We start from the raw sequence: 17,004 nt of genomic DNA, 5'->3' as shown, positions 1-17,004 counted from the left end.
TGAGATCGACAAAAAAAAGTCGATCTTGCTACGTTGTTAACAGACACAGGCTTTGGTGCCCCGTGTGGTCCGGGAAATCTGTTGAAAATGTATGCGCCCCCTAGCCGGCTTTTAGATTTCGATACCCCTTTTATTATTCGGGCCTTCAATACCTCAGTTCTTCTCATGAGATCTATGATACGTCTTCCGGACACCGGATCAATCAATTAGCCCGCTCTGGCCCATTGGCGATCTTTGATACCATCATCATCGGTCCACGTCGTGCAAGGTCAGCTCAGCCCTGCAGTTATTGACTTGATGAATCTCGCAACCATCCACCTTCCCCCCCCCAATTGCTGAGCCCGTCCTGTTGCAACACGTAAGCCCCCGAGCCGCGGGTAACCCCTAGATCACGACCTCCGAGAGCCCGCCCCTTAGTTGCGCAATGTCTTAACGCTTTCGCTTAAGGCCTACTAGTACAGCCAGACAGGGTCCGATTGCCAAGGGAGCCTTTTTTTGTATTGCATTGTCTAACCAACCTAGTTTGCGACGGCCAACGCCAACGAGCACCTCTCTGGTAGCCTCTGAAAGCCTCTCTTCCTGTCTCTCTCAAAGCCTTCAAGCTGCAATTACTTTATCTTTTGCATGCTGGCCTTTTTATCCGCCTCGTCTGAGGAATCATAAATCAATCTCAAGATAACTACCGGGAAAGCAATGGCAGCCATGGATTATAGCGGTGGTAGTATTAAGGCGGACCATCTCTGCGTAGTGGTACACGGAGTAAGTATACGCTACCCCCTTACCGCATCAAGGTCGGCCAAGTTACACGGCGTCACCAAGATACGCGATCGGTCACTAACTGCGATTGCCTGCGCTCAGCTATGGGGAAACCCCAACCATATGAAAACCGTGGCCAAGACATTGCGAGACGCCTATACCGACGACGAACTCTACATTCTACTCGCCAAGCGCAATAGCGGAAGTTCCACCTACGACGGCATTGAGCGAGGAGGCGAGCGCGTCTGCGAAGAGATCCAGGAAGAAATCAAGAAGATCAAGGCCAACGGCGGAAACATCACAAAACTCAGCGTCGTAGGCTACTCTCTCGGTGGATTGGTATCCCGCTATGCCGTGGGTCTACTCCATGCGAAAGGCATCCTGGACGAGCTCCGGCCGATGGTACGTGGAACATTTGCGCTCTATCTTGTTGGCTCTGCTGCTGTGTCTTGATACTGACACCTGGTCAAAGAACTTCACGACGTTTGCCTCCCCACACCTCGGGGTGCGGTCACCGCTGCGCGGATGGCACAATCACGTCTGGAATGTTCTGGGTGCGCGGACCTTGTCCATGTCGGGCAGGCAATTGTTCACCATCGACAACTTTCGCGACACCGGCAAGCCACTGCTCTCCGTCATGGCGGATCCCGATTCGATCTTCATGGAGGCCCTTGCCAGGTTCAAGCGCAAGACTCTGTATGCGAATATCGCCCATGACCGGAGTGTCCCTTACTATACGGCCTGTATGGCCAGGACGGACCCCTATCGAGACTTGGAACGGGTCAAATTCAACTACGTACCCGGCTACGAAGAGGTCGTCTTGGATCCTATCAACCCCGTCAGACCTAGCCTCAAACCTGACGGTGTGACGTTGGAGTCGTTAACCAACAAGGGCTTGTGGTACCTCAAGAACGCCCCTAAGATTACGCTCATCACGGTCCTCGTGCCCATTGCCATAATCGGGTTTCTGATCAACTCGGTCATCCAGAATTCGCGCAGTTCGAAGAGGATCAAACTGTACGAAAGTGGTCTTGCGGGTATCGAGCCCGGCAAGTACCGCGTACCCATCATGATGCAGGAACTGCGGCAGAGGGTCGAAGGCGCCTATGAAGACATCAACAACTCTCAGCATCAGGAATACCTGGCCTCCTCGGACGACGAAAACGATCGCGAGCTGAACGAGAGGGACCGCAAGACGCTGGCTCGCGAGCGCCGGATGTCGCATCCGCAGTGGCCGACACTGGCTCTAGCACCGTATCAGTTCGACATGATCAACCAACTCGACAGCTTGGGGTGGCACAAATACCCCGTCTATCTCCGCAAGAACCATCATACGCATGCAGCCATTATTGTCCGAATGGAGAAGCCCTCATTTGTGGAGGGTTATACTGTGATGAAGCACTGGATCAAGGAGGAATTCTTGATGTAGTTGGTGAAAAATCCAATCCGTCTTTGGTTATTTCGGCGCTCATAGCATAGCGAAGGTGTTTTTGGAAGTGTACGTGGCAGCGTGGGTAAACGCACACTCGGGCAGTGTCTACAGGAGTATGTGGTACCAAGGGGCAACTTTTGGATGGAGGGCTTAATATAGACAAGTAAACTAGATTGTAGAGTAGACTTTATAGAGTTTTCACTTTGTTGATCATTATCCTGCGGTATGCACAATTATTTTGGATTCTAATACTTTGTATCTACGTGGTTTGCTGCTATTCCAGCTTCGATATGACCTCACAGGCTCACCCACCCCTATATTCGACTGCACTGTGCAAGGGTGGACCCCTACCGCTAATCTGCAGGGATGTTTTATAGCGTGCATAAACCTGGAAGCTACCCCGATCCAACGAGAAGCGTGGGACCCCCAGAACCCTTTTTCCACTGTACATCTGCGATTGCGGACCAGCAAGCTCCCTCTAACCATAAGCTCTCCAGCTCAACAACATGCTACGCCATGCATGATATTTGAGAATCTCGTCGCGACTATCCCGAGACACTGCTGGGTTGCTCGGCGCCATGTCACCGGCAGCGTCACCCCCACAGGTGCGCCGCATAACGCGTGGCTCGCTGGCCCGATTCGCGTATCAGAGCGACGCGACTCCCTCGTCCAAAGAGAACAATGCGACAACACCGCAAGTGACCGATATTGAAGATGCCGTGTCTAGTAGTGTCGCGACGACGACGACGACGACCACTTCCTTGGAACGAAAGCGCGCCGTTGTCTCGCCTTCAATAACAAAACGTGGGAGCAGGTCGACCGCTGTAAAGAAAGAAGAGGAGGAAGAGGAAGAAAACGTGCAGGTCGAGGAGACAAAGGCTGCGACCACGCCCAACCGACGACGCGCCCGCAAACGCGCCCGCAAGACCATCGACCCCGACACCCAGGCCGCGTCCATCGCGCCGCCCTCGGACTGGGAAGAGATGTACGACCTGGTGAAAGCGATGCGGCTGACGGGCCCGGCGCGGGACGCCGCTGTCGACACCATGGGCTGCGAGCGCCTGGCCCTGCCGACGGCGTCGCCGCGAGACCAGCGCCTGCACACGCTGGTGGCGCTGATGCTGTCGTCGCAGACCAAAGACACGACCAACGCCGTCGCGATGCGGCGGCTGCAGACTGAGCTGCCGTCTCACGCCCCCGACAAGTCCCCCGAAGAAGCCCCGCCGGGGCTCAACCTCGAGAACCTGCTGGCCGCGGACCCGGCGAAGCTCAACGAGCTGATCTGGGCCGTGGGCTTCCACAACAACAAGACCAAGTACATCAAGCAGACGACCGAGATCCTGCGCGACCGCTGGCACGGCGACATCCCCGACACCATCGAGGGCCTGACGTCGCTGCCCGGCGTGGGTCCCAAGATGGCCCACCTGTGTCTGAGCTCGGCGTGGGGGCGGACCGAGGGCATCGGCGTCGACGTGCACGTGCACCGCATCACGAACCTGTGGGGGTGGCAGAAGTCGAAAACCCCCGAGGAGACGCGCCTGGCCCTGCAGGCCTGGCTGCCGCGGGACCGCTGGCGCGAGATCAACTGGCTGCTCGTCGGCTTCGGCCAGAAGGTCTGCCTGCCCGTCGGCCGCCGCTGCGGCGAGTGCGAGCTCGGCCTCCGGGGCCTGTGCAAGGCCGCCGAGAGGGCCAAGGTGATCCAGGGGCGCAAGGTCCGGGAGGAGACCGCGGCGTTGAAGGTGGAACAAGTCAAGCCTGAAGGTGGAGACGAGGACGGGTTGGTCATCAAGGAGGAGTATATCAAACGGGAAGAAGAGGTGGAGTCGGTGGACATGGTCATCAACCAACCCAAAGACGAGGATGGAGAAACACGAGGGAATAGTCCGAAATCACCACCGCCAATGAAGCAGAGAAGGACACGTCGGAGGTGATCCGGTATGTAACAGTATACGAAAAGCATGTACAATACGAGGTCATTTAGGAAGTCATCCGGGTCAACATCACGGAGAGTTCATTCATATAGTGGAATCTGTAGTTGATATACTTGATCAACGCACGGCTAGAGTCTCGAACAATCAAATCACCCGGGTAAATAAAAAGACAGTGGTTGCACCACTTTATAAATGGGGAAGTAAGGGTCCCTGCATTCGTCTATATACAAATGTATGGCGGGAAGCGGTGTGGCGGCAACTGCTTCCGCGACGGGGAATCCCCATAACACCTCTCCCTTGATGGTCTTGGGATGATCGCAGGTCTGAAGATAAAACCACCTGCGCCTCGCAAAAATAAAAAAACATCCAGTGAGCCTCAACGTGTAGCGTGGCTCGAAAGATCCCTAAGACGCCATGCGATCCAGTGTAAATGAGCTGGCGGAGAAAACGCCAGGTGTAACAACCGTTTCACGGCCACTCGCATATAGCTGAGGTGCAATGACTCGTGTATCGGAGAAGTTACGATGTAAGGGGGAGGTGGGTGGTGTCGAAGTGGGTGGCGTTCGTCGATCCCGCATCCGGTTTTGGCATCTTTGTCTTTCAAAAGATGCAGCAAATCAACAGCGAGGGTGGCGAACTAATGAGTACGTCCCGCTCGCTCCGAGGTGACAAGGCCAAAAGTAGAGCCACTCGTCAGAGGTGGTTCTTTACGCGACCTTGATCACTTGCGTTCGCTCGGACTCGAGCTGAGCAGCATTTCGGTCGTGGGACTCTTTCCTGCACTGTACGGATTCGAGAGAAAGTTAGCCAAGGATTCGTCATCACTCTCGCTAAGCACCTCGTCGAGGCCAACCGCCCACCACGGGACGCCGGCGAATAGATCGGAAACATCATCTTGGCTGCTGAGAATACTTACGTCTTCGAGACCGGAGCACTTGTGGTCCTCAGGTAACCGGTGCTTGGCGCAGTAATGGCCGGAGCAGAACCCGCAGTCACCAAACATCCGCTGAGCTGCCTCCTTGCACGCAGGCTCGGACTGGCCAGCGACCTTGAAAGTGCAGCGAATCTTCTTGGGAGCCATCTTGACGTATAGTTCTGGATCGTTCGCACACGAAGGCTAATGGCGAGAAGTCGAGGAATTAGGTGTTGTAGACCGTAGTAGTGTCGGTCGAACGACTGGTAGAGTAATACGTGTCGAAGATGTGGTATGTGTGGTTGAGGCCGCGGGCAGATGACTGTGGCTGCGTTGTTGGGAGGGATGCGTAGGTAGAATTGGGGAGGAAGATGAATGGAAGGGAGGGAGGATAATTAAGCGGAAAGGGAAAAAGGGATCGTGGATTGGAGAGAGGTATGAGGCAACGGCCTTTTAATAATAGAGTAGGCAGGCACGGGAGTCAAGCCGGTAAGCTGTAACCTGGTGGAGAAAGATGCAGTCTAGGGTGGCCAGGACCATGACCGGGACCAGGACATGGACATGGACCAGTCGAAGGGAAAGGAAGGCGAGAGGGTGATGGAAATGACTGAGTGACGGGGCGAGTCACACGATGCGGGCGGACTAAAGGCAAGGCCAGGGTATTATTTTAGATGAACCCAGGTTTAAGCCTCAAATATCAATTTATTAGGCCTTTGTGTCTGGTACATTCAATCGCGGTTGACAGACAGTAGGTATGTAGTCGGTACGGTACATATCATACATACATACACGCTGCATACGTACACGGAAATAGTTACCTTATCATCGAACCGTCAGGGTCACGGGGGGTGCAAGAGGAGATAGGGTGGCTGTAGTCATCCTTGTCGATGCATACAAGGTCGAATCCACTAGAAACCAGTCCATGTCCGTCCCGGGGGCGGCGAACATTGAACAAACTGGAGAAAGAGGTCATGTTGAATTGAACCTTAGGGGGGAATTAAAGGTGCTCGAGCTAGCTAAGTCCGTTTGCAGTAAAGCCCTGCTCTGCTGTCGGCTACTTCGAGAACAGGTGAGGATTATGCGTTGATCATCTTAATTAACAAACCACTCTGGTCAGCTCACCTGGCCGCCTGTCTGGGGTGATGTCTTGCCAGCTTGCCCCCAATCCGAGGCGGTGATGGTTGCAATTGAGAAAGCCGGCTAATGGGCTACTGGGAGACTGGTAGGGACCCCTGGCAATTGCAGCAAGGTATCCGTGGCGATGACGACTTTCCAGCCAACCTGGACAAGGCTCCGAAAGCGGGAGGCGGAGGCGAGAAGAAAGGGCCCCATCCTATGCCCATTACGCGCGCAAAAGTCACAAAGGGAAGGCTGCTGGCTCGCTGCCGGGGTTGGGGTTGGGCTCAAATATAAAAGTCGGTATGGGTATGCCATGTATCAGTAACCTAGTGCTTCGCTGCGCATGCTCCAATCAATGAATTGATGATGGATGTATCATGTCTGTCTGTCTTGAAGTCAAGTGGATCGAAGGCGGCTCCATATAAATCGATGCTGGGTGGGCATGGAATTCTTGGATTTGGGATGATTCTGTTCAATGGATCTAAGGGGACCAGTGGATAATTCCGACCTTACCTTACCTTACATACATCATCCACGTAGCAGTCGATGCAATTCAAAAAAAAAACTCTTTACTCGTGACATACATGCACCGGAGCATTTACTAAGCCGTCGTAGGCTGTACTCGATATGCGTGGACATGTACATGTATGGACAGATTGGTCGCCGTTGGGCTGACCGGACGAGGGGGTGCAAGTAGCCTATGCAGAATGCTTTAGGCATATTCCGGATTAGCAAATGAACATCAGTCGCAAATATATGTACATATCGACTGGAATTTTGGGGTATGCAACAGCAAAGCATGTAGACCACCGTTCCGGCACAAAGCTGACCAGCTGCCGCTTTGTCTCGAGGACATTCCCTAGGCCATGAAACTTGTTTCTTCCTTTCTTCTCGAAGGACGCCGGGTCAGTTGCGTCCAGATTGGCTTGGTTTGATCGGCTCGGTCAATCCGAGGAGTAGATGAGGTCTGAGAACAATAACAAGCGCCATCGGTTATACTGGGGGTCTCTGGTGAAACTGGGACAGGATGTTTCGAGTTTGGCAAATTTGACAACAGCATACAGTATATAGGTAGAAACTGGAAGGCTTTCTCCGGCAGGGCAGGTTAAGTGCCTGCCTTCTCAAGTAGGCAAACGCAATTGTCGTGCTGTATTACAATTTACGAGGTTCCGGCGCTGTCAGTCATTCCTTGCGAATCCATCAGCTCCAGGCTGTCTTGGCGGGTATACAATTTGTCGGCTAGCCTGCCGGGCTAGTGAGGCGGAGAGGCGAAACAGCGCTCTCATATCATGAATAATTGCCTATTGATTTGCCTCGATGTCTCTCTCTCAGCGTCCATCTGATCTGTCATTAGGCATTTCAGGCCCGGAAAGCAGTAGGTGGACAGCCTAAGGCAAAGGCATGTAATGTATGTAGCCTTGGGTGGTCGCTTGGTTAGCCTATTCCTTCCAATCATCCAAAAGCAAGGCCCTTCTTTGCGAGAATTATCATATAGCAAAGGACTCAGTTAGTAGATTGGCAATCCAGTTGTTTATTAATGCACCTATGGGGACGTGTATATAGTCCAATGCGACACGCACCGCCCAGGCCGCCGCTAATGCGGTTTATTCGGTGGCATGAGAAGAGGAGATACGGTCTCAATCTCAGACCCCAGGCTAACTCCAACTCTTACACCCGAGAAAGGCAGGTCTGCCCAAACGTCGTGTTGTGTCTACTGCATGTATGTATCAATCGTAGTCTTGCGGGTAGTTATTAGGCCATTTCCCGGGCTGATGGAAGAGGGTTATCGAAATTTGCTTTGGTCGTATTCATTCCTCTTTGTTGACTTCGGTAAAGTCTCGACCGGCCGTCTCGTCCTTTGCCCGGCCGGCTTCCGTTGGAGATGCTAACCGTCCATGCCGTGCCACTAGGCTGTAAGAGCACAAGAGTACATCACAAGCACTTGGCAGTTGGGCATATATACGCCTCCGATCAGACTTGTGTCTCCAGGAAATCTAACAACCCAGCTACCTAGCTTCTGTATGGCTTTGCAGCAAGTGTACAGCGGACACCCCTGGCTGCATGAGACGTGGTCGACTATTGGCATAGAGGCGCTAAACCAGGCGGTTGACTCGTAACATCGTGGCTCTAATTAAAGTCCACAGATCGACCTCGAACCGGACGATCGTGTCCATTTTGTCCAACGGAGGTGTTGAAGTGAGAACAAGGCTTATCCGACAAAGGGGCGTTTCCGAAATGCCGATTTATCCAAAGCTTCGCGAGATAACCGTTCCTTAAAATGAAGTTGGCAGTTGGTCACGCCAGTCACGGATGCCAGATTGTGTCAGATATCGTTGTTTTGATCCGATTCTCTTGGGTCGGACTAGATCATCGCCATGCCGTATGTAGCTCGTTACAAAAACGTAGATATGCAGGTGGATAACAACAACAGCCCATCCATCAAAGCGGGTTGTCCGCACCATCAGTCGTCGAAGACGGGCTACGCTTACTCCGGATGACGATGCGTTCAGAGGCCTCTCCATCTCCCGACCTACTCACTACATGTACTTGACTCTGGCTTGCAGTGATGGTAATTCATGCCGCTGCATATGCACATGCGAAACCTCATGAGCTAGCCACGACTGATGAAGCATGCGGCCCCTAGTCGGCTCCCTCTATCGCGAGGGATTGCCTTGCTCGACGTACATGCGCAACTTAGAGATTAATCAGTAAAGCCATCCGTCAGCCAAATGCGCTACCTTCTCAACCTTGCCCTGTGGCGCTATTCTCGGTTGAGAGCTGGCTTCCACTTCCATCATGTGGGCAACAATTGTCTTTTGTCCGTCTCCGACCCAATGCGTGCCACACAACCACAACAGCCAGCAGTGAATCGGTGCGACATGCGGCTAGCGATGCAGCCAGAGTTCAGCCAATTCATGTGTACGACTTGGACAACAACATCCGGGTCTCACTAATTACTCATTGCGAGCGACGTGCAGTGCCGTGCACGCACCGTCCGTCAACTCTCATTTCTGAGGTAAGCAATCTTCCTGCTACATGGCGGAAACGTCAAAACACCGTAAGCATGACAACACCAACGGCGTGCATCCCGTTGTACAAATCACTCAATATGCCTAATCCGGCGCATGCCTCGCGAGAGGTACACAGCTCTACCGGGCTTGCCGGCGACCCAAGACTCGGTAGGTAGTCACGCATACGGTATGGCTCATTGGAACATCATGTCCATGAGAGGCGATTGCGCTCAAATGTACGGTTCCACGGTTCCACCGACCAGGCCGGCAATATCCTCATTGGTCTCTCAGTAAGAGGAAAACGCCAGCTATGAGTACAAGTGATGATGTAAACTAGTGGGGTTACATATGGGGAGACAGGATGAAGCCTATATGGCCGCATCGAGAGTCTACGACACGGCATTCCACATATCCACATCGAGGCTGACGAGTAGTCCAATGATATTCACGAACGCTGAAGTAAACGCATGCACGCGTCGCATTTGGCTGGATATATGGCTGACCTGACTCAATTTGGCTATCCGGGTGCTTCAGACCGTAGGTAGATCATCATATCATCTATGTACATTCACCAAGTCAACCAATCTCATAAGCCTACTTGCTTCCGCACTCCTTTACTCCTTCATCGTCACCACACATCGAATGCAGTCTCCTGCCTTCATCTGCTCGAATGCGGTGTTGATGTCTTTGAGGTTCTCTCGGTGCGTGATGAACTCGTCGACCTTCAGCTTACCACCCAAGTAGTCTTGGACGAGGTCAGGAAGCTGAGATCGGCCCTTGACACCACCGAATGCGCATCCCTTCCAGACACGACCCGTGACCAATTGGAAGGCTATGTGGTTGTTAGCGACGGCTACAATGGAGATATATGCAGGTTTTACTTACGGCGAGTGGCAATCTCCTGGCCAGCGGCAGCAACACCGATGATGATGCTCTGACCCCAGCCCTTGTGGGATGCCTCAAGAGCTGCCCGCATGACGCCTACGTTTCCAGTGCAGTCAAAGGTGTAATCGCAACCGCCGTCGGTCATCTCGATGAGCTTCTCAACGATGGTCTGTCCCTCCAGCTTGCTGGGGTTCACAAAGTCGGTGGCGCCAAACTTCTTTGACCACTCCTCCTTGGTCGGGTTGACGTCGACGACGATGATCTTTCCGGCTTTTTGCGTCACTGCGCCCTGGACTACTGACAAGCCAACACAGCCAGCACCGAAGACGGCAACGTTGGATCCCTCCTCGACGTTGGCGGTGATTCGCGCAGCGCCGTAACCGGTGGTGATTCCGCAACCAAGCAAGCAGGTTCGGTCCATGGGAGCATCCTGCTGGACCGCTACTACGGAGATATCCGCTACGACTGTATACTGAGAGAAGGTGGAGGTGCCCATGAAGTGCAAGAGCTTCTTGCCCTTGCAGGTGAATCGGGAGGTGCCATCGGGCATGACACCCTTACCCTGGGTGGCTCGGATCTTGCCACACAGGTTGGTCTTGCCCGACTTACAGAACTTGCACTCCTTGCATTCCGGGGTGCTGTATCACAAAGCGTTAGTGGAAAAGGACGGCGACGGCATAGCAACCTTCCATGCTTGGCAGCAGTAGCAGTAGTAAGTAGGCCGACGTACTAAAGAGCGACAACGTGGTCGCCAGGCTTGACGTTGGTAACCCCTTCACCAACAGACTCGACGATACCGGCACCTTCGTGGCCCAGGACAATGGGAATGCGCCCTCGGGGTCCTTGCCGGATAACGTGTACGCATCTAGTTAAACGAAGGACTCCGCTCAGCTCGCAGTTCGGAGATGGTTCGGGATTGCTAGATGTTTGGATATACGCACCTGTATGACAGACACCAGTGTAGTGAATCTGAATACGGACTTCGTGGGCTTGCGGCGGTGCCACCTCGATCTCTTCAATGCTCAGGTCCTTGCCTGCCTCCCAGGCGACGGCGGCCTGGCACTTGATGGGCTGTTGGTCGTGAACGTGACAAAGTTAGCTTGTTTGGAGCTCTCTCTCTCCTCTCCAGCTACCGCGAGCTACCCCTCCCGGCCAGCCCCCGGGGTAAGTTCTCTCAGAGGGGGATGTGATCGTACCTTGCCAACGGTATCAGCCATTGTTATTGAACTTGATAGTGGTAGATGTTCTCGGTGTAGATGTTGACGGTTATGACGATTCAAAATCGACCAGGAAGCAGTTTTTTATATGAAAGGGATCGGATACAGGTTGAGTTCGGGCCAGAAGTCTTGCTCGATATCGGCATGAACTAAGCTATCTTCTAAGCCCCTCCAACGTTGGCGGGGATATTTATTCCTACATTGGTTATGGGTGGAGCCCCCCGGCAGTTTTACGTTTTACCGTGAGTGCTGATGTCACGCCCTGTCAACAATACTGGACTCTAGATCGGCGTGTAGAAATATGGCCGGAGATAAGATATTCAGCAGATTCCATGCGGATGGCTCGATGGGCGTGCCGGATATGCCTGCTCATTGTATATCGCCAATCCTGTTATATAATTCAATGGTAGATCAGTATGCCCACTATGGAGCTTCTCTCTGTTCTATTGGTATAGCTAAGGGCACCTGTAGTTACCTGGCCTGGAAGGGTGCGCAGCTTGGCAGGTAACAGGAGCAAGCAAGAACCTCGAACCTTCTTCCATGGACAACACCTCTTTGCTACATACTATCGCTTTCTACCCTACATGTAAGCTGCAGGCCAAATAAATGCAGATATACAGACCAAGTCCAAATGGCATTGCGACGTTTTGGGTGATCGTTTCCAGTACAGTGTGAGAATACGGTGTCAATTCGCTGCAAATAACGTAAGGTAGGTTAACAGCTCGCATGGTCTCACATTCCAGTCTGGCCAAGTCTACCTCCGTGTTCCAATCACAGTGCTGGGAACAACAAAGTACGAAGCGCATCTAGACGTCCACGCAGACTCGCGTTCTTGGTGTTTTCGCAACTTGATCACCCTGAAGTCGACGAGGCAATTGCAGATGCCCTTGGAACAATTAAGAAGTCCGTCCAGAGAGTTCTTGGTTCGGTTTCGTAAGCTGCACGGCCTGGGCAGAGAGGTCAGGTCTCCTACCCTCAACGTTCGTCTCGTTCATGCGGGTGGCTATTCGGATTTGGTTCTCAGTTTTCTTGAGTAAACGGGCACAGGTATAGGTGCTTATTCGGTGTTCAGACCACGGGAGTAAACCTGGTCTTGACTACTACTGCGGTGACAGCATTCAATCCTGGTGGCTCATTTACGGTTTACCCAGTTGATGACCGCCTCCGTGCACTTTGGGAGACTGAATGACTGAATGTTTGCCATCATTGCAATCACAATCGCCATCGTCACCCTCGTCACCCTCGTCATCATGGCTTCCTCCCTGGGCATGCTAAAGAGCCTACCTTGCCCAGCCGGAAAGAGTTGCACAGCATTCCAGTGCTTGTTCAAGCATGAAGACGATGCCCAAGCCAAACCAATTCACGACAACACCATTCCTGCAGACACCGGGGCTTCTGAGGTCTCATTAGCAACTTCCACCAACCAGGAATCGCCTAGAAAACGACTGAAGGTTGCCAGTCAGGCTGAAAAGGCAGCTACCCCCGAAAAGACACCCAAACCCCAGGTACAGGCCTCCCCCCCACCCTTGAAGCATAAGGCCCTGGATACCCAGAAGACGAAGGACTCCAAGCCAGCAATTGCTGCTGTGCCGAAGAAAACAGAGACTCTGAATGCTCGCCACCTTGGGAAAGCACCTGCCAAGCATGACATGCGCAATAAGCTCCTGAAGCTACTCCATGAGAACTACGCCAGGCTTAACACAGAGCTCAAGAAGGAGACCAAGGGCCAAGGCCCTGAGGCTGCCTTAATCCTTTCTGATCAGGAGCTCATCGTGAAAGCTCTAGACGAGGAGGAGCATTACGCTGTCAAAAAACTGACCATTTACAATAACGCCTTCAAGAACCGCATCATGCACTACAAGAAGATGAAGCTCGCCCAGTGGAAGGAGGAGCGGCTGGCATCAATAAAGAAAGAATACGGCACTGGCGAGGAGCCCAAGCCACCACCAAAACCCATCGAGACTGGTCTCACGCCAGAACAAGAGGTCGACTTCCTCCACCGTCTATCCATCGATCTCGTGACGTTGCAACATTTCGGCTACATCGCTACGGTCCCGACGGATGGAGATATCGAGAAGGCCAAAAAGGCAGTGGAGGCTTCGGGAAACTTTGAGGTCTGTGACCGATGCGCAAGAAGATTTGCTGTATTTCCTGGTCGTCGCGAAGAAGACGGGGCTCTAGCATCAAACGGCCCTTGTGTCCATCATCCAGGGAAGGCGTATTATCTCGACAGGACCCCCGGCGACCGGGTCACTGAGAGAACGAGGACGTATCGATGCTGCCACCAGAGCTTTGGAGACACCAACGGGTGCACTACTTCCGACAACCACGTCTTTAAGTCAACAGATCCTGCTAGATTGGCAAGTGTGGTGAACTTCGTTGAGACACCTCCCAACCCTAACGTGCCCAAGGACAGAGCAGTCAGCTTCGACTGCGAAATGGGGTATACAGTTTACGGTATGGAACTGATCCGTATCACTGCTGTGTCGTGGCCTGCTGGAGAGGAGCTTCTCGATGTGCTCGTCCTACCCGTCGGAGAATACATTGACCTAAACACTCGATATTCAGGAGTACGTCCGGAGGACCTAGCAGAAGCAGAGAGATGGAAGCCTGGAGATGATCACCGGCCTACTATGGTGCCCTCGACTGATCCCGACTCGCCACCCCGGCGGAAGCTCAAGCTCGTTTCATCACCGCAGGCTGCTCGCGACCTGTTTTTCTCGTTGATCTCGCCTGACACCCCAGTCATTGCCCACGGTGCAGAGAATGATCTGACTGCCCTTCGAGTCGTTCATCCCACAGTCGTCGATACAGTTCTGCTTTACCCCCACAAGAGAGGACTGCCGATCCGCAACAGCCTCAAGTACTTGATGGAGGCCATGTTGGATCGTAAGATTCAAGTCGATGATCCAGACAAGATGCAAGGACATGATAGTGCAGAAGATGCTAGAGCAGCAGGTGATCTTGTAAAGCTCAAAGTAAAGACGGAATGGGAAGACCGGAAGAGGAGGGGATGGACCATCGTCGATGGAGTTATTCAGCCCCCGTCAGATTCAGAAGCCTGGTCCATCCCTGGAAAGAAGGGTAAAGCAAACTGAGCAGAGTCACATCTTGAAGGTTGGGGGCACATGAAATTCACAGGTTAGCTCCTTAGAGACGGGCAAACAATCAACAACTGTTCTCGTAAACCTCCATTTCGTTCTAGGAATGGGATAATGGGATAATTGGCAACTAAATGAGATGACATATGTGATTTTTGTAAATTCCATTGACGCTCTTACATAACACATGAGCAAAGAAATGCGATGAAGATACCAGCCGATATTAGGTAGCCAGTGCTTCAATGCCCACATGTGATAGCATCATTTGCATAACAGATAACATATTTCGTCTTTCACGTTGTTTACTCGAGCCACGCGTGTTCACCATCCCCCTGCGTCATCGTCGTCATTGTCGTGGCCCACGACTCACCACCATCCCCGGAGCGAGAGAACTGTTTGGCATCCTCCACGTCGGCCGCCCCAAAGTCCACGTAGAGATGCGCACAGCCGTCCATGGGACCCTCCCAACGCGTCTTCTCGACGAGCTGGGGACTGAAGCGCAGTTTGAGCACCCAGAGGCTGGCGGCTTGGGCAAAGAACATGCCAGCTATCTTCGGTACCTGTCATTTGCATGACGTTTGCGTTAGTAAAGCTTCGTGCTTTTGTTTGCTTCTACATATAAATACAGAATACCAATATCTTCTTTTTAGCATGCTTTTACTGTGTTTGACTGACTTGCTCTGCGTTACTGAGGTGGATGAAGCCATCTTGTTTGTCGAGATCGGAGGGTGGGTAGGTCTCCGGGATCGGAGAGGGCGGAGCGGCGGGGATAATCTTGTAAAGGTATCTCGGGAGTGGTAAGGGTGGTGACCACGCCATTGTGTATATGTAAGGTAGACAGAAGGCTGTCTTTTGTTTCACAGTGAATGAATGTAGGAATGATGAGTTTTGGAAAATCCGATCCAATGGTGGTTGTTAACGTTGGCCTCACGGCAGCAGCTTATGGAGTGTCCGGTTGCTCCCTGTCTGCTCCTAGAGATTACCTCCGCAGTAGCCGGGGTCCGCTTCATCAATCATATTGTTAACTTCAATCCTCTCGTTATACTCATCAAGTAAGCTACAATGCATCATCAGATCCATATGTCACGATAATTGTGCAAATATCCTTATAGCAGGAAAAGCAAGTCTATTAAGCAGTCTATCATTCTATTATAGCCGGCCCCTTCTCAATAGAGCCAGCCTATGTCCGCCCAACCTTGAATGATAGAACCTGAGAGCAGTTAGTTGGTAATCCAAGGGGAGATCGGATGGCTGCAGAGGGACTTACATCATGCTTGCCGACTGACACTATGTCGTCTTCTGAGACACGAGTCCCGCCGACTCCTTCTACATAGGCTATTGTCACATCACCCATTACCTTCTTCGCCACCTCACCCACCGTACTATTCCTCTTCACCAACACACAGTCGCGGAACACGGCCTTCGCGTCAGACCCTGAGCTGAACGTAGCCGTACTTCGCACGGGGAAGATGGGGACAAGACCCAATAGTTTCGCCGCTGCCGACAGCACTTCCACCACACCCGTAGAGTTATATCGGTATAATATCATATCCTTATACTCATCAATGATCTCTTTGTTCTTCTCGTCCATCTCCTTGAGACCGCCACCTTCGGGGTCGCCATCGTCAATGAGATCTTGCCTTGTCCATACGGAGTCGCTACCTTCGACGTACTGGACGTAGCCCTGCTTCGCCATTTTTCTTAAGAACAGCTCGGCTCTTGCCGAGCAAGGGACCACTAGGCTGTTCTTGTACATCTTGGTGATCTTCATGAGATTTGTATAGGCGTCCGGATCGTCGATCTTGTTGAGCGCTATCACGGTCGGAAACTTCTCGTCCGTAAACGCGGCAACGACGCGATCCACCGTCTCCTCTGTCCAGTGCTCGAGAGGCTCTTTCAAAGCTAGCTTGTCCAAGGTACGCGCGACCAATTGTGTAGTGGCACCGTACCCGGAGAATTGGGCTTGCAGGGTGTCCACCGCTGCCGCTTTCACCGCAACATGCCTTCTCTTGATGGATCCCCAGCGCTGGTACAAGTTCCCCTTAATCCAGGCGACGATCTCGCTCCGCAACCAGGCTATATCCTGCGACGGATCATAGCCTCTGGTGTTCTCGCCCTCGGCGTTCGTCCTCCCGCTCGCGTCCACGACGTGGACCAGGGCGTCGGCATGTCGGAGATCGTCAAGAAACTTGTTGCCCAATCCTTTGCCTTCGTGCGCGCCCGGGACGAGTCCCGCGACGTCGAGCAGCTCTATAGGGACCGAGCGCCGGCCATCGATGCAGCCGCCGTAGTTGGGCTTGCACTTATCCGACACATTGAACCTGGCGCAGGCGCAGTCTATTTGGAGGTAACCGATGGCTCTTTGGGGGTCGATGGTGGTGAATCTGGAAGGGAAAAATCAACAAACAGCTCCAACATGCCAGCGCACACCGTGTATACCAGAGGCATCAGGGGTCTCCGTACGGGTAATTGCCTGTCTCGCGGTAAGAATATATATCAGTGGGCGTCGTTCGCGTTGCGGTGGTGGCTTTGGGATCTACCCACCAACTTTGGAAGTCGCATCGGTTAAGCTGTTCAGAGTGGTACTCTTGCCGGCCGATGGCTTGCCAACAAGAGCGATCAATGGATCGCGAGCCATG

General features: G+C 52.8%; 7 protein-coding genes across 7 annotated transcripts; 3 read left to right on the top strand and 4 right to left on the bottom strand.

The window, feature by feature from the left end:
• Positions 1-702: 702 nt before the first annotated feature.
• On the top strand, positions 703-2,185 carry PG994_011150 (serine esterase-domain-containing protein; the record flags this gene model as incomplete). Its single annotated transcript, XM_066862559.1, has 2 exons — positions 703-1,158; positions 1,229-2,185. 2 exons carry the CDS (start codon positions 703-705, stop codon positions 2,183-2,185), a joined length of 1,413 nt encoding a protein of 470 aa, XP_066711669.1.
• A 581-nt stretch (positions 2,186-2,766) lies between these two features.
• PG994_011149 (DNA glycosylase) lies at positions 2,767-4,119 on the top strand (the record flags this gene model as incomplete). Its single annotated transcript, XM_066862558.1, has 1 exon — positions 2,767-4,119. The coding sequence occupies one exon, from the start codon at positions 2,767-2,769 to the stop codon at positions 4,117-4,119; it is 1,353 nt and encodes a 450-aa protein (XP_066711668.1).
• Positions 4,120-4,840: 721 nt separating this feature from the next.
• PG994_011148 (uncharacterized protein) lies at positions 4,841-5,200 on the bottom strand (the record flags this gene model as incomplete). Its single annotated transcript, XM_066862557.1, has 1 exon — positions 4,841-5,200. The coding sequence occupies one exon, from the start codon at positions 5,198-5,200 to the stop codon at positions 4,841-4,843; it is 360 nt and encodes a 119-aa protein (XP_066711667.1).
• Positions 5,201-9,776: 4,576 nt separating this feature from the next.
• PG994_011147 (formaldehyde dehydrogenase- glutathione dependent) lies at positions 9,777-11,264 on the bottom strand (the record flags this gene model as incomplete). Its single annotated transcript, XM_066862556.1, has 4 exons — positions 9,777-9,994; positions 10,048-10,685; positions 10,778-11,118; positions 11,244-11,264. The coding sequence occupies 4 exons, from the start codon at positions 11,262-11,264 to the stop codon at positions 9,777-9,779; spliced, it is 1,218 nt and encodes a 405-aa protein (XP_066711666.1).
• Positions 11,265-12,457: 1,193 nt separating this feature from the next.
• Positions 12,458-14,362, top strand: PG994_011146 (uncharacterized protein; the record flags this gene model as incomplete). The annotated part of the gene is made up of 1 exon (XM_066862555.1): positions 12,458-14,362. One exon carries the CDS (start codon positions 12,458-12,460, stop codon positions 14,360-14,362), a length of 1,905 nt encoding a protein of 634 aa, XP_066711665.1.
• Positions 14,363-14,667: 305 nt separating this feature from the next.
• Positions 14,668-15,184, bottom strand: PG994_011145 (uncharacterized protein; the record flags this gene model as incomplete). The annotated part of the gene is made up of 2 exons (XM_066862554.1): positions 14,668-14,925; positions 15,041-15,184. 2 exons carry the CDS (start codon positions 15,182-15,184, stop codon positions 14,668-14,670), a joined length of 402 nt encoding a protein of 133 aa, XP_066711664.1.
• Positions 15,185-15,545: 361 nt separating this feature from the next.
• Positions 15,546-17,003, bottom strand: PG994_011144 (uncharacterized protein; the record flags this gene model as incomplete). The annotated part of the gene is made up of 3 exons (XM_066862553.1): positions 15,546-15,575; positions 15,633-16,749; positions 16,906-17,003. 3 exons carry the CDS (start codon positions 17,001-17,003, stop codon positions 15,546-15,548), a joined length of 1,245 nt encoding a protein of 414 aa, XP_066711663.1.
• Position 17,004: the final 1 nt, after the last annotated feature.

This window comes from Apiospora phragmitis (assembly GCF_038363925.1).
Source record: "Apiospora phragmitis strain CBS 135458 chromosome Unknown utg000010l:1.0-9815664.0:1.0-9183399.0, whole genome shotgun sequence".
In the NCBI taxonomy this organism is placed as follows: domain Eukaryota; kingdom Fungi; phylum Ascomycota; class Sordariomycetes; order Amphisphaeriales; family Apiosporaceae; genus Apiospora; species Apiospora phragmitis.
The sequence above is the reverse complement of the archived record's forward strand: the minus strand, read 5'-3'. Positions and strand labels throughout refer to the sequence as shown.